General features: G+C 37.2%; 1 protein-coding gene across 3 annotated transcripts in view; it reads left to right on the top strand.

Annotated features, from left to right (window-relative positions):
* GOSR1 (golgi SNAP receptor complex member 1) overlaps nt 1-15,481 on the top strand; it is a 59,003-nt gene that overhangs the window by 22,325 nt on the left and 21,197 nt on the right. For 2 of the 3 annotated variants that reach the window (XM_043478833.1, XM_043478823.1), the window contains exon 7: nt 5,760-5,789. In XM_043478833.1, the coding sequence (XP_043334768.1) occupies nt 5,760-5,789 (30 nt within the window). Of the gene's footprint in view, nt 1-5,759; nt 5,790-7,146; nt 7,429-15,481 lie in introns of those variants that run through there. The other variant, XM_043478839.1, reaches the window with a different exon arrangement.

Genomic DNA, 15,481 nt, shown 5'->3' with positions numbered 1-15,481 from the left:
AACTGTTTCCCCATATATTTGCCATGAAGTGATGGGATCGCATGCCATGAGCTTAGTTTCCTGAATGTTGAGTTTTAAGCCAACTTTTTTACTCTTCTCTTTCACTTTCATTAAGAGGCTGTTTAGTTCCTCTTTGCTTTCTGCCTTAAGGGTGGTGCTGTAATCTGAGGTTATTGATATTTCTCCCGGCAGTCTTGATGCCAGCTTGTGCTTCATCCAGCCCAGCATTTCTCATGATGTACTCTGCATATAAGTTAAATAAGCAGGGTGACAATATACAGCCTTGATGTACTCCTTTCCCAATTTGGAACCAGTCTGTTGTTCCATGTCCAGTTCTAACTGTTGCTTCTTGACCTGCATACAGATTTCTCAAGAGGCAGGTTATGTGGTCTGGTAGTCCCATCTCTTTAAGAATTTTCCACAGTTTGTTGTGATCCACACAATCAGAGGCTTTGGCATAGTCAGTAAAGCAGAAGTAGATGTTTTCTGGAACTCTGTTGCTTTTTCAGTGATCCAGCGGATGTTGGCAATTTGATCTCTAGTTCCTCTGCCTTTTCTAAATCCAGCTTGAACATTTGGAAATTCACAGTTCACGTGCTGTTGAAGCCTGGCTTGGAGAATTCTGAGTATTACTTTGCTAGTGTGTGAGATGAGTGCAATTGTGTGGTGGTTTGAGCATTCTTTGGCATTGCCTTTCTTTGGAACTGGAATGAAAACTGACCTTTTCCAGTCCTGTGGCCACTGCTCAGTTTTCCAAATTTGCTGGCATATTGAGTGCAGCGCTTTCACAGCATCGTCTTTTAGGGTTTGAAATAGCTCAACTGGAATTCCATCACATCCACTAGCTCTGTTTGTAGTGATGCTTCCTAAGGCCCACTTGACTTTGCATTCCAGTATGTCTGGCTCTAGGTGAGTGATCACACCATCATGATTATCTGGGTCATGAAGATCTTTTGGTATAGTTCTGTGTATTCTTGCCACCTCTTCTTAATATCTTCTGCTTCTGTTAGGTCCATACCATTTCTTTACTTTATTGTGTTCATCTTTGCATGAAATGTTCTTTTGGTGTCTCTGATTTTCTTGAAGAGATCTCTAGTCTTTCCCATTCTATTGTTTCCCTCTATTTCTTTGCATTGATTGCTGAGGAAGGCTTTCTTTTCTCTCCTTGCTATTCTTTGGAACTCTGCATTCAAATGGGTATATCTTTCCTTTTCTCCTTTGCCTTTGCCTTTTGTTTCTCTTCTTTTCAGAGCTATTTGTAAGGCCTCCTCAGACAACCATTTTGCCTTTTTGCATTTCTTTTTCTTGGGGTTGGTCTTGATCACTGCCTCGTGTACAATGGCACGAACCTCCATCCATAGTTCATCAGGCACTCTATCAGATCTAATCCCTTGAATCTATTTGTCACTTCCACTGTAAGGGATTTGATTTAGGTCATACCTGAATGATCTGATGGTTTTCCGTACTTTTTTCAATTTAAGTCTAAATTTGGCAATAAGGAGTTCATGATCTGAGCCATAATCAGCTCCCTGTCTTGTTTTTGCTGACTGTATAGAGCTGCTCCATCTTTGGCTGCAAAGAATATAATCAGTCTGATTTTGATATTGACCGTCTGGTGATGTCCATGTGTAGAGTCTTCTGTTGAGTTGTTGGAAGAGGGTGTTTGCTATGACCAGTGTGTTCTCTTGGCAAAGCTCTATTCGTCTTTGCCCTGCTTCATTCTGTACTCCAAGGCCAAATTTGCCTGTTACTCCAGGTGTTTCTTGACTTCCTACTTTTGCATTCCAGTCCCCTATAATGAAAAGGACATCTTTTGGGGGTATTAGTTCTAGAAGGTCTTGTAGGTCTTCATAGATCTACAACCTCAGCTCTTCAGCATTACTGGGCAGGGCATAGACTTGGATTACTGTGGTATTGAATGGTTTGCCTTGGAAACAGAGATCATTCTGTTGTTTTTGAGATTGCATCCAAGTACTGCATTTCGGACTCTTTTGTTGACTATGATGGCTACTGCATTTCTTCTAAGGGATTCTTGCCCACAGTAGTAGATATAATGGTCATCTGAGTTAAATTCACCCATTCCAGTCCATTTTAGTGTGCTGATTCCTAAAATTTCGATGTTCACTCTTTCCATCTCCTGTTTGACCATCCAATTTGCCTTGATTCGTGGACCTAACATTCCAGGTTCCTAACATTCCAGGTTCTATGCTCTTTACAGCATTGGGCTTTACTTCCATCACCAGTCACATCCACAACTAGGTGGTGGTTTTGCTTTGGCTCCATCTCTTCCTTCTTCCTGGAATTATCTCTCCACTGATCTCCAGTAGCATATTGGGCACCTACCAACCTGGGGAGTTCATCTTTCAGTGTCCTATCTTTTTGCCTTTTCATACTGTTCATGGGGTTCTCAAGGCAAGAATACTGAAATTTAAAAGTGGGCAAAAGATCCAAACAGGTATCTCATCAGAGATGATAAGCAGCTGGCAAAGAACCATGTGAAAACTGCTCAGCATTGTATGTCATTAGGGAATTGCAAACTAAAACTACTAGATACCACCACATACCTGTTAGAATGACTAAAATCGAAAACATTGACACCACCAAATGGAGCAATAGGAATTCTTATTACTGGTGGGAAATATAAAGCCACTTGTAATCATAAATCATAAAAAAAAAAAACTTAAAATCATAAAAAAACAGCCATTTTGGAAGCCAGTTTGGCAGTTTTTCTTAAAAAGCTAAATAGTCTTACCATACCATCCCGCAGTCACAGCCCTAAACAAATTGAAAATACGTCTAAGTAAAAACCTGCCCATGAATGTTCATAGCTGCTTTACTTCTAATTGCCAAAAGTTGGAAGCAACCAAGATGTCTTTCAAAAAGTGAATGGATAAACAACCTGTTAAGTACATACATTTGATGGACTGTTACTCAGTGATATAAGAAATAGGCTCAAGCCCCAAAAGATACAGAGCAACCTGAAATGCATAAAAGAAGTCAGTCTTCTTTTTTGTATACTTCATATTATATAATTCCAATTACATAACAAAGGCATGATCAACTGTTGTCAGGGGTTCAGAGTAGGAAGAGGAGGAAAAAAGAGGAAGAACTGGAGCACAGGAGATATTTGGGGTGGTGAAACTATTCTATATCATACTGTAATGGTGGATACATGACATGACATTATACACTTGTAAAACCCATAGACCTGTACAACTGCAAAGAGTAAACCCTAATGTAAACTGTGAACTTTAGTTAATAATGTATCGATATTGGTTCATCAGTTGTAACAAGTGTACCACAGTAATAATATAAGATGTTAATAGTAGGTGTGGGAGGATGGGTATATGGACTGTTACTTTTTGCTGAATATTTCTGCAAACTTAAAACTGTTCTAAAAAGTCTACTGATTTTTTGTTTAAATAGAAAATGTAACTTTCTGATTTCATTGCTAATAATTCAGCTTTTATTTTTCTCCTTTTTCTCCCCTTGACTGAACTGGGAAGAATTCTGTCAGGTGCTTAACTCTGTCTCTAGGTAACTTCAGTTCAGTTCAGTTCAGTTCGGTCACTCAGTCGTGTCCAACTCTTTGTGACCCCATGAACCACAGCACGCCAGGCCTCCCTGTCCATCACCAACTGCCGAAGTCCACCCACACCCATGTCCATTGAGTCAGTGATGCCATCCAACCATCTCATCCTCTGTCGTCCCCTTCTCCTCCTGCCCTCAATCTTTCCCAGCATCAGGGTCTTTTCAAATGAGTCAGCTCTTTGCATCAGGTGGCCAAAGTACTGGAGTTTCAGCTTCAACATCAGTCCCTCCATTGAACACCCAGGACCGATCTCCTTTAGGATGGACTGGTTGGATCTCCTTGCAATCCAAGGGACTCTCAAGAGTCTTCTCCAGTACCACAGTTCAAAAGCATCAATTCTTTGGCGCTCAGCTTTCTTCACAGTCCAACTCTCACATACATACATGACCACTGGAAAAACCATAGCCTTGACTAGACGGACCTTTGTTGGCAAAGTAATGTCTCTGCTTTTTAACATGCTATCCTGGTTGGTCATAACTTTCCTTCCAAGGAGTAAGGGTCTTTTAATTTCATGGCTGCAGTCACCAAATGCAGTGATTTTGGAGCCCAGAAAAATAGTCAGCCACTGTTTCCACTGTTTCCCCATCTATTTGCCATGAAGTGATGGGACCAGATGCCATGATCTTAGTTTTCTGAATGTTGAGTTTTAAGCCAACTTTTCACTCTCTTTCACTTTCATCAAGAGGCTCTTTAGTTCTTCTTCACTTTCTGTGTTAATGGAAGAGTGGTTACAAATGATTTCTATGTTCATCTTTGTTTTTTCTGTATTTTCCAAATGTTATCTGTAATATAAAACTCTGTTAGTACTTAGCTTTTTGTGTCCTACTGTAGCTTAATAGTATTGTTCAGATGTCTTAGAAGATATTTATATAAAAGTAAATAAGGCATAGGGTCCCTCTGGTTAACTATAAGTAGGTGGAATACTGAAATCACCGCAGTGCTTGATGTAAATTATCTCATTGGTTGGTGACAACTTCATCAGATTTTTTTTTACAGTTTACAAAGGGATCAGTTTTTAAGTTTTATTTATTACATACTTGCTTGTTTGTTTTCTTGCTTGCTTACTCATTTACTTGTTTATTCTTTTATTCACCTCCTCTTTTAAAAGATTCTTATTAGTTATTAACCTAAATGGTTTTGCCAGGTTCTTACATTTTGTTAAACTGCTTTAAAATATGTGCTTGAAATTTGTATCATTTGCAGTTTGTGTATTGAGGGAAGTGAATTACTTTTTAAACAGAATTAATATCTAAGTGTGGCTTTAGTGATTCCTTGGTACAGTAATTGATGACGAAATTTAGCTCATTGTTTTCAGCTAGTTTAAATTGGTTTCTTGAAAGAAACAGAAACTTATTGCTTAATCGTAGACAATGGGTGCCTCTTTGGAATACCTCTGGGCTGTTATGAAGTATTTGTTTACGAAGGATGATTCCACTTGATTATATATTATGTATCCCCAAAGGAGAGTAATTTTAAATTGTTTTTACTAGATTATGCTGTCTTTATGCCAAATGGATACATATGTCTGGGAGTTTGTTTTTATTTCTTCCCGCTGTAAAGCTGCCCTTTTACCAAGCTTAGCTACCTGTGCATTCCTCCCTAAAATGGATTTTTTGGAGGAGTCTTTCTAGTATTTGATGCATAAGTGGAAATGTTTTACCGATCAATGGTGCATTGGTATCTTTATTCAGATTCTTGAATTCTAAAGTGTGCCAAGCTGAGATTTGATTTTGTTTTTCAAAAAAGGAAGAAATTTTAAGATGTAGATAATTACAGCTTATAGGCATTGAAACTATATTGCCTATCCTGTCTCAACAATTTGGCTGTAATTCTGAAGTTTTGGATAGACAGTGGTGACAACTTGGAGCTATCTAGATTAAAGAAGTAGTTTTATTTTTTTGTGCTCTCATTAAAACTGTTCTGACTTTAATCATTAAGTATCTCTGTGGAAGAAATAGATTTAAGCCTACAAATTAAGATGAAAACTATATATGTGGATTAACTAATTTCAGAGTCCAGAATTTTCTCTAGCTGATTTCAAAAGTCTGGGTGTTTTTCACGTAAATGACTGGAAAAATAATCTATCTGTAAAATATAGAAAAATTAAGTGCAAGTTTTAAATGTGGTTTTAATAATTCCAGAATTTGAATTTTCTTTTTATTTGCAGCTCAGATCGTCTAATAGAAGAGACAATAAGGTAGGAAAAATGGGGTTTTTTTGTTTGTTTACATATTAATGAACAGATGAGATTAATCCTATAACTAGAGTTAAAGTCAGTTAATCTTCCTTAAAGATGGGAATTTTATTACTTGGTAATGTATTTTTACTATGACTTCCCCTTGTAAGATACTTGAAGCCTAAAACATTTGTTTTGGAGCTGTTGGCATTAGGGTTTTTTACCTAGTGAATTCATTCTCAATATTTTCAGCCTCTGTCTTTTTTTATTCTCACTTTTTAATGGAAAACAGTCTTGAACATGTGATTTATTAAGTGTCTTATGTGTAACATTTATGTAGACTTGGTTTCTGTCATAGCAGCTATAGAAAGTCTACAGTAATTAGTCTTATCTGTAATAATATTGAAGTAACTTCTTTAAGGTAAGGGAAGGGAAACTTGTTTGTTCGTTTTAACTGCTTAATTCTCTAGGTTTGATAAATTTTTAAATACCTATTTTAAGACAGTAAAAAAAAAGTTAACTGGTAATGGTCTCAACTCTTCAAAATTAAGCACTGTCTAAAGCACTTTTTCAGGAAAGGTAGCATGAAATACATAGAAACAACAAACATTTGTATTCTTATCATAGACTTTGGTATTGTGTTCAGGGCTTCCCAGGTGGTGAAGACCCTGCCTGCCAGTGCAGGAGATGTAAGAGACGTGGGTTCGATCCCTGGGTTGGGAAAATCCCCTGGAGGAGGGCATGGCAGCCCACTCCAGTTTTCTTGCTGGAGAATCCCATGGACAGAGGAGCCTGGAGGGCTGTAGTCCATAGAGTCGCAAAGAGTTGGATCCAGCTGAAGCAACTTAGCATGCATTGTGTTCAAGGGTTGCACATGCTATATGTTGTTTAATCTCCTCAGTAACTCATGAGATAGGCACTGATCACTAGATACTATCTTCAATACAAAAGAGAAGTTAAGGTAGGTAATCTGCCCATAATCACATTACTAACAAATAGTATTGAGGATTCAGATCCTCAAACCTGAGTCAATAACTCTAGAGCAGGAGCTCTGTCTAAACCACTACTACATTTCCTGCCTTATTGAAAGAGGATGAGCTTTGGAGTATGATTTGGTTTGAAACCTGACTGTGTTACTTAATTAGATCTCTGTTCTTGAACAAGTTTCTTGGAATCTTCATGTTCTTATGTTTTTAAAAATACAGAATTCATGATAATACCTACCCTAAAAGATTGTTGTGAAGATTACAGATAATATAAGTAAAAAGATAATATAAGTAAAACCCTTGAGTCGAGAAGATCCCCTGGGTGCTACTAAGTTAATTTAAATGGCAGCTCTATTATTAATATTTTTTAACTGTTTATTTTGATATTTCAGGTTTCAGGAAAGCTCCAGTGGCACTAAAAGTTTACACATACCTTTTACCTTAGATTCCCCAAATGTTACCATTTTGCCACATTTGCTTTTTCACTGTTTTTTTTTCTGAACTACTTGTAAATAAGTTCCAGGCATGATGCCTCTTTACCTCTAAATATTTCAGTTTCAGTGTTCATATCCTGAAATTTTTATGTTGAAATGAGCTCATGGATTCTTATTCTATTCAGTGGATTATAGTATGTTCCTATAGTTGAAAATCATAAATTATAATTTTATAATAAGATGAATTTATCATATCTTGGAATTTTGTTTGAATTTCATGCAGAGTCTTCCACCTCTCCACAGTTTTCACAAAATTGCTTAATTGTTGACTGAAATATCTCCCTTGTGGCTTGTTTGCTTTCATCAGTGCATGAAGTTGGGTCACATTTTATCAGGGATTCTTTTCTTAAAGTTTCCCCATAATTCTAGCTGTAAAGTTTTCCTTTTCCTTTTGGAGCTACATTTTAAAAACAATGTACACAACTGAATATAAACTGGCATCAATTTGTTGAAAAGACCTAATATTTATAAGTTTATTCTTAAGCTTTAAATGTATAATTAGTATTATCTATTGTTGAAAAAATGGCTTCCCAGGTGTCTCATTGGTAAAGAATCCACCTGCCAAGCAGGAGATGTGGGTTGGATCCTTGAGTCTGGAAGATCCCCTGGAGAAGGAAATGGCAACCCACTCCAGTATTCTTGCCAGGAGAATCCCATGGACAGAGGAGCCTGGTGGGCTACAATCCACGGGGTCACAAAAGAGTTGGATACAACTGGACAACTAAACAGCAATTGTTAAATAAAAAAAAAGTCTGAGTTTAGTTCACAGGATAGGTGAGAATGTTGAAGTTCCAGTAATCATCAATGATTTATCATTTTAAAAGCATTATTATTTGGAATTTGTTTTGTTCCTGCATATATTTGTCCCTTGAAATAACAACAGCCTAGATTTCACTCCAATTGACTCCAGATGATGGAATGAGATAGGAAAGGATATCTAGATATACTTTGTGTGGTACTGGAAATCATGCATATTCAACAAGATAATAACATAATGTTTGATGATAATATCTGTTCTCCAAGGAATACAAAGTGCTTTGCGGGAATTATTTTTTAATTTTCTCTACTTCTGAGTCAGAGTGCATAGGAGATAGTGATAGTCCCAGTTTAAGAAAACAGAGGAATATATGATTCAAAGATTGTTGCTCAGCCCAGGTTTGAATTGTTGCTTTTTTCAAGGCTATAGTACCTATTTTAAAATATCTGGTAAAGTAAATTTACTATAAAACAACTACATTTTAAATGTATCATATTCTATCATAGATAGACACTTAACCTGAAACATTAGGAATAAGAACTAGTGATACAAAGGATGTTGTTAGTTTCACTCTTATGATCTTCTTGGATCTAAAATTCAATGTGAAGGCGAGGGTGGGATAATTTGAGAGAATAGCATTGAAACATGTACATTACCATATGTGAAATAGATGACAGTGCAAATTCAATGCATGGAGCAGGGCACCCAAGGCCAGTGCTTTGGGACAACCCAGAGGGGATAGGGTGCAGAGGGAGGTTCAGGATTGGGGGGGCACGTATATGCCTGTCGCCAGTTCACGTTGATGTATGGCAAAAACCATCACTATATTGTAAAGTGATTATCCTCCAATTAAAATCAATTAATTAAAAAAATAAAATTTAATGTGTTATAAAATTGACATTGCCTGCCTCTTTCTGCTCAAAGCTTGACTGGCTGTGCTTTAGACCTGGTGTATTCACTGTCTGGGTCCTGGGATATCTTTTTACCATTATCCTACAGTGACCTCCTTAAATGGAATCACTTATTTCTAGGATTTACTGTCTTCTACTTTCTTAGTTTATCCCCTCATTATGTTGGACCATGTTCTTTAGTAGCTTCCTCAGAAAGAATAAGAAGTAAATGTTTTGGACTTTACACATCTCAAAAAAGTTTTTATTCTACCCATATTCTTTTTTTTTTTTTTTTCAATTTTATTTATTTTATTTTTGACTGCACTAGGTCTTTGCTGCTTTGCATGGGCTTTCTCTAGTTGTGGTGGATGAAGGCTACTCTTCATTGCAGTGCACGGGCTTCTCATTGTGGTAGCTTCTCTTGTTGCAGAGCACAGCCCCTAGGCACACAGGCTCAGTAGTTGGCAGCCAGCAGGCCCTAGAGTGCGGGCTCAGTGGTTGTGACGCATGAGCTTAGTTGCTCTGCGTGTGGAATCATCCTGGACTAGGGATCAAACCCCTGTCTCCTGCATTGGCAGGCGGATTCCCATCCACTGGGCCCAGGGAAGTCCCTGTTCTACCCATATTCTTGATTCAGTGTTTAGCTAAAAGTCAGAATTGTAGGTTGAAAATAATTTTCACATTTTTTAAGGCATTGTTTAAGTCTAGTCCCAATTAAAATTTTATGTCCTTCGTAAATGATGGGCTTCCCTTGTGGCTCAGCTGGTAAAGAATCCACCTGCAATGCGGGAGACCTGGGCTCGATCCCTGGGTTGGGAAGATCCCCTGGAGAAGGGAAAGGCTACCCACTCCAGTATTCTGGCCTGGAAAATTCCATGGGCAGTATAAGTCCATGGGTTCACCAGGAGTCAGACACAACTGAGCAACTTTCACTTTCACTTTTCATAAGATATGCTATTTTCCTCTGGAATCTTTTAGGATCGTCCCTTTTCCCCTATGTTTTTGTTTGTGTTTAATCTCACCATGATGAGGTTGACATGCATCATTTTTAGTCTATTTGGTGGGCTTTTACAATCTGAAAACTTATCTTTAGATCTGAGAAATTTTCTTACATTTATCATTTTCTTCCCTCCTTCTTCTTGATCCTTCTTTTAAAAAATGTATGCAATTTATATTTGTCAAATATACCTAAATAAAGCAGGGAAGAAAAAGAATTCACCTAAAATACAACCACTACATTGGTTAATAATTTGGTGCGTTTCCTTATTTTTCTCTATGTAGCTCTTCGTATCTGTGTAAAATGATTTTTAAAATATTAATATATTCATCAAAAAAGGCAGACACATGTATAGTCATGCATTTAGAAAGAGTGGAATGATATTAATCATAGCAGGTTAGTTTGTGCCATCACCTAACTTGTCCATGACTTAAAACAGTAAGTTGTAAGAGGGTCATATGGTAAGTGTTAACCCCTAAAAAGGGAAAGGGGGTTGCTTGTAGAATACTAGTTATAGACACTGCAAGTGGGGTTCCTATTCTTGACGAAGGATAAGAATTGGGTGGTGGAAATATGTGATGGTCTAGGGAGCTGCCCTACTGTAGCCAGTTACTGAGTGGTGGAACAACAACATGCATTTTTCCTGGTTCCTTTTATCTTTCAACTTATATTTTTTCGAAGTGTAGTTCCTGTTGTTCAGTTGCTAAGTCATGTCTGACTCTTCGTGACCGCATGGACTGCAGCATGCCAGGCCTCCCTGTCCCTCACTATCTCCTGGAGTTTGCCCAAATTGATGTCCATTGCATCAGTGGTGCCATCCAACCATCTCATCCTCTGTCACCCTCTTCTCCTCTTGCCTTCAATCTTTCCCAGCATTGGGGTCTTTTCCGGTGAGTTGGTGTCTCACATCAGGTGGACAAAGTATTGGAGTTTCATTTGTCCTTCCAATTAATATTCAGGGTTGATTTCCTTTAGGATTAACTGGTTTGATGTTCTTGTAGTCCAAGAGACTTTTAAGAGTCTTCTCCAGCACATTTCAAAAACATCAGTTCTTTGGCACTTAGCCTTCTTTATGGTCCATCTCTCAAATCCATACATGGCTACTGGAAAACCGTAGCTTTGACTGTATGCCTTTGTCGGCAAAGTGATATCTCTGCTTTTTAATATGCTGTCTAGTTGATTCTCAAATATAATTTTGGAATATAATCTTTTCATAAATTAAGGGCTGGTTGTATATAAATATTTTGTGATATGTTACACATTTGGTTCTATTTTTATAATTGTAATTCCCTACTTCCCTCTCAAAGAGTTTTTCCTGATTAAGGATATTTTGGTAGCTGGCTCCTTTTAAAACCATTTTAAGAAGCTTTTGTAATGGCAATGGGACCATACCTATCAATAATTACCTTAAATGTAAATAGGTTGAATGCCCCAACCAAAAGACAAAGACTGGCTGAATGGATACAAAAACAAGACCCCTATATACGCTGTCTACAAGAGACCCACCTCAAAACAAGGGACACATACAGACTGAAAGTGAAGGGCTGGAAAAAAATATTTCACGCAAACGGAGACGAAAAGAAAGCAGGAGTCGCAATACTCATATCAGATAAAATAGACTTTAAAATAAAGGCTGTGAAAACAGACAAAGAAGGACACTACATAATGATCAAAGGATCAATCCAAGAAGAAGATATAACAATTATAAATATATATGCACCCAACATAGGAGCACCACAATATATAAGGCAAATGCTAACGAGTATGAAAGGGGAAATTAACAGTAACACAATAATAGTGGGAAACTTTAATACCCCAGTCACACCTATGGATAGATCAACTAAACAAAATTAATAAGGAAACACAAACTTTAAATAACACAATGGACCAGCTAGACCTAATTGATATCTATAGGACATTTCACCCCAAAACAATCAATTTCACCTTTTTCTCAAGTGCACACAGAACCTTCTCCAGAATAGATCACATCCTGGGCCATAAATCTAACCTTGGTAAATTCAAACAAATTGAAATCATTCCAGTCATCTTTTCTGACCACAATGCAGTAAGATTAGATCTCAATTACAGGAAAAAAACTATTAAAAATTCAAACATATGGAGGCTAAATAACACACTTCTGAATAACCAACAAATCATAGAAGAAATCAAAAAAGAAATCAAAATATGCATAGAAACGAATGAAAATGAAAACACAACAACCCAAAACCTATGGGACACTGTAAAAGCAATGCTAAGGGGAAGGTTCATAGCATTACAGGCTTACCTCAAGAAACAAGAAAAAAGTCAAGTAAATAACCTAACTCTACACCTAAAGCAACTAGAGAAGGAAGAAATGAAGAACCCTAGTAGAAGGAAAGAAATCTTAAAAATTAGGGCAGAAATAAATGCAAAAGAAACAAAAAGAGACCATAGCAAAAGTCAACAAAGCTAAAAGCTGGTGTTTTGAAAAGATAAACAAAATTGATAAACCATTAGCAAGACTCATTAAGAAACAAAGGGAGAAGAACCAAATCAATAAAATTAGAAATGAAAATGGAGAGATCACAACAGACAACACTGAAATACAAAGGATCATAAGAGACTACTACCAGCAGCTCTATGCCAATAAAATGGGCAACTTGGAAGAAATAGACAAATTCTTAGAAAAGTACAACTTTCCAAAACTGAACCAGGAAGAAATAGAAGATCTTAACAGACCCTTCACAAGCACGGAAATTGAAACTGTAATCAGAAATCTTCCAGCAAACAAAAGCCCAGGACCATATGGCTTCACAGCTGAATTCTACCAAAAATTTAGAGAAGAGCTAACACCCATCCTACTCAAACTCTTCCAGAAAATTGCAGAAGAAGGTAAACTTCCAAACTCATTCTATGAGGCCACCATCACCCTAATTCCAAAACCAGACAAAGATGCCACAAAAAAAAGAAAACTACAGGCCAGTATCACTGATGAACATAGATGCAAAAATCCTTAACAAAATTGTAGCAGAGTCCAACAACATATTAAAAAGTCATACGTCATGACCAGGTGGGCTGTATCCCAGGAATGCAAGGATTCTTTAATATCCGCAAATCAATCAGTGTAATACACCACATTAGCAAATTGAAAGATTAAAACCATATGATTATCTCAATAGATGCAGAAGAAGCCTTTGACAAAATTCAACATCCATTTATGATAAAAAGGCTCCAGAAAGCAGGAATAGAAGGAACATACCTCAACATAATAAAAGCTATATATGACAAACCCACAGCAAGCATTACCCTCAATGGTGAAAAATTGAAAGCATTTCCCCTAAAATCAGGAACAAGACAAGGGTGCCCACTCTCACCACTACTATCCAACATAGTTTTGGAAGTTTTGGCCACAGCAATCAGAGCAGAAAAAGAAATAAAAGGAATCCAGATTGGAAAAGAAGAAGTGAAACTCTCACTGTTTGCAGATGACATGATCTTCTACATAGAAAACCCTGAAGACTCTACCAGAAAATTACTAGAGCTAATCAACGAATATAGTAAAGTTGCAGGATATAAAATTAACATGCAGAAATCCCTTGCATTCTGATACACTAACAATGAGAAAACAGAAAGAGAAATTAAGGAAACATTACCATTCACCATTACAACAAAAAGAATAAAATACTTAGGAGTATATCTACCTAAAGAAACAAAAGACCTATACATAGAAAACTATAGAACACTGATGAAAGAAGTCAAAGAGGACACAAATAGATGGAGAAATATACCGTGTTCATGGATTGGAAGAATCAATATTGTGAAAATGAGTATACTACCCAAAGCAATCTATAGATTGAATGCACTCTCTATCAAGCTACCAATGGTATTCTTTACAGAACTAGAACAAATAATTTCACAATTTGTGTGGAAATACAAAAAAACTCAAATAGCCAAAGCAATCTTGAGAAAGAAGAATGGAACTGAAGGAATCAACCTGCCTGACTTTAGGCTCTACTACAAAGCCACAGTCATCAAGACAGTATAGTACTGGCACAAAGACAGAAATATAGATCAATGGAACAGAATAAAAAGCCCAGAGATAAATCCACATACCTATGGACACCTTATCTTCAACAAAAGAGGCAAGGATATACAATGGAAAAAAGACAACCTCTTTAACAAGTGGTGCTGGGAAACTGGTCAACCACATGTAAAAGAATGAAACTAGAACACTCTCTAACACCATACACAAAAATAAACTCAAAATGGATTAAAGATCTAAATGTAAGACCAGAAACTATAAAACTCCTAGAGGAGAACACAGGCAGAACGCTCTCCAACATAAATCACAGCAAGATCCTCTATGACCCACCTCCCAGAATATTGGAAATAAAAGCAAAAATAAACAAATGGGACCTAACTAAACTTAAAAGCTTTTGCACAACAAAGGAAACTATAAGCAAGGTGAAAAGACAGCCCTCAGATTGGGAGAAAATAATAGCAAACGAAGCAACAGACAAAGGATTAATCTCAAAAATATACAAGCAACTCCTGCAGCTCAATTCCAGAAAAATAAATGACCCAATCCAAAAATGGGCCAAAGAACTAAACAGACATTTCTCCAAAGAAGACATACAGATGGCTAACAAACACATGAAAAGATGCTCAACATCACTCATTATCAGAGAAATGCAAATCAAAACCACAATGAGGTACCATTACATGCCAGTCAGAATGGCTGCTATCCAAAAGTCTACAAGCAATAAATGCTGGAGAGGGTGTGGAGAAAAGGGAACCCTCTTACACTGTTGGTGGGAATGCAAACTAGTACAGCCACTATGGGGAACAGTGTGGAGATTTCTTAAAAAACTGGAAATAGAACTGCCATATGACCCAGCAATCCCCCTTCTGGGCATACACACTGAGGAAGCCATATCTGAAAGAGACACGTGCACCCCAATGTTCATTGCAGCACTGTTTATATTGCCAGGACATGGAAGCAACCTAGATGCCCATCAGCAGATGAATGGATAAGGAAGCTGTGGTATATATGCACAATGGAATATTACTCAGCCATTAAAATTTGAAAAAAAAAAAAAAAGAATTCATTTGAATCAGTTCTAATGAGATGGATGAAACTGGAGCCCATTGTATAGAGTGAAGTAAGCCAGAAAAACAAAGACCAATACAGTATACTAACATATATATATGGAATTTAAAAAGATAGTAACGATAACCCTAAATGCAAAACAGAAAAAGAGACACAGATGTACAGAACAGACTTTTGGACTCTGTGGGAGAAGGCGAGGGTGGGATGTTCTGAGAGAATAGCATTGAAACAAGTATACGATCAAGGGTGAAACAGATCACCAGCCCAGGTTGGATGCATGAGAAAAGTGCTTAGGGCTGGTGCACTGGGAAGACCCAGAGGGATGGGATGGGGAGGGAGGTGGGAGCGGGATTCAGGATGGGGAACACATATAAATCCATGGCTGATTCATGTCAATGTATGGCAAAAACCACTACAATATTGTAAAGTAATTAGCCTCCAACTAATAAAAATAAATGAAAAAAAAAAAGTTAAATAAGGAAAAAAAAATAGCATATGCC

This window comes from Cervus canadensis, chromosome 1, assembly GCF_019320065.1.
Source record: "Cervus canadensis isolate Bull #8, Minnesota chromosome 1, ASM1932006v1, whole genome shotgun sequence".
In the NCBI taxonomy this organism is placed as follows: domain Eukaryota; kingdom Metazoa; phylum Chordata; class Mammalia; order Artiodactyla; family Cervidae; genus Cervus; species Cervus canadensis.
This window is presented reverse-complemented; position numbering and strand designations above follow the sequence as displayed.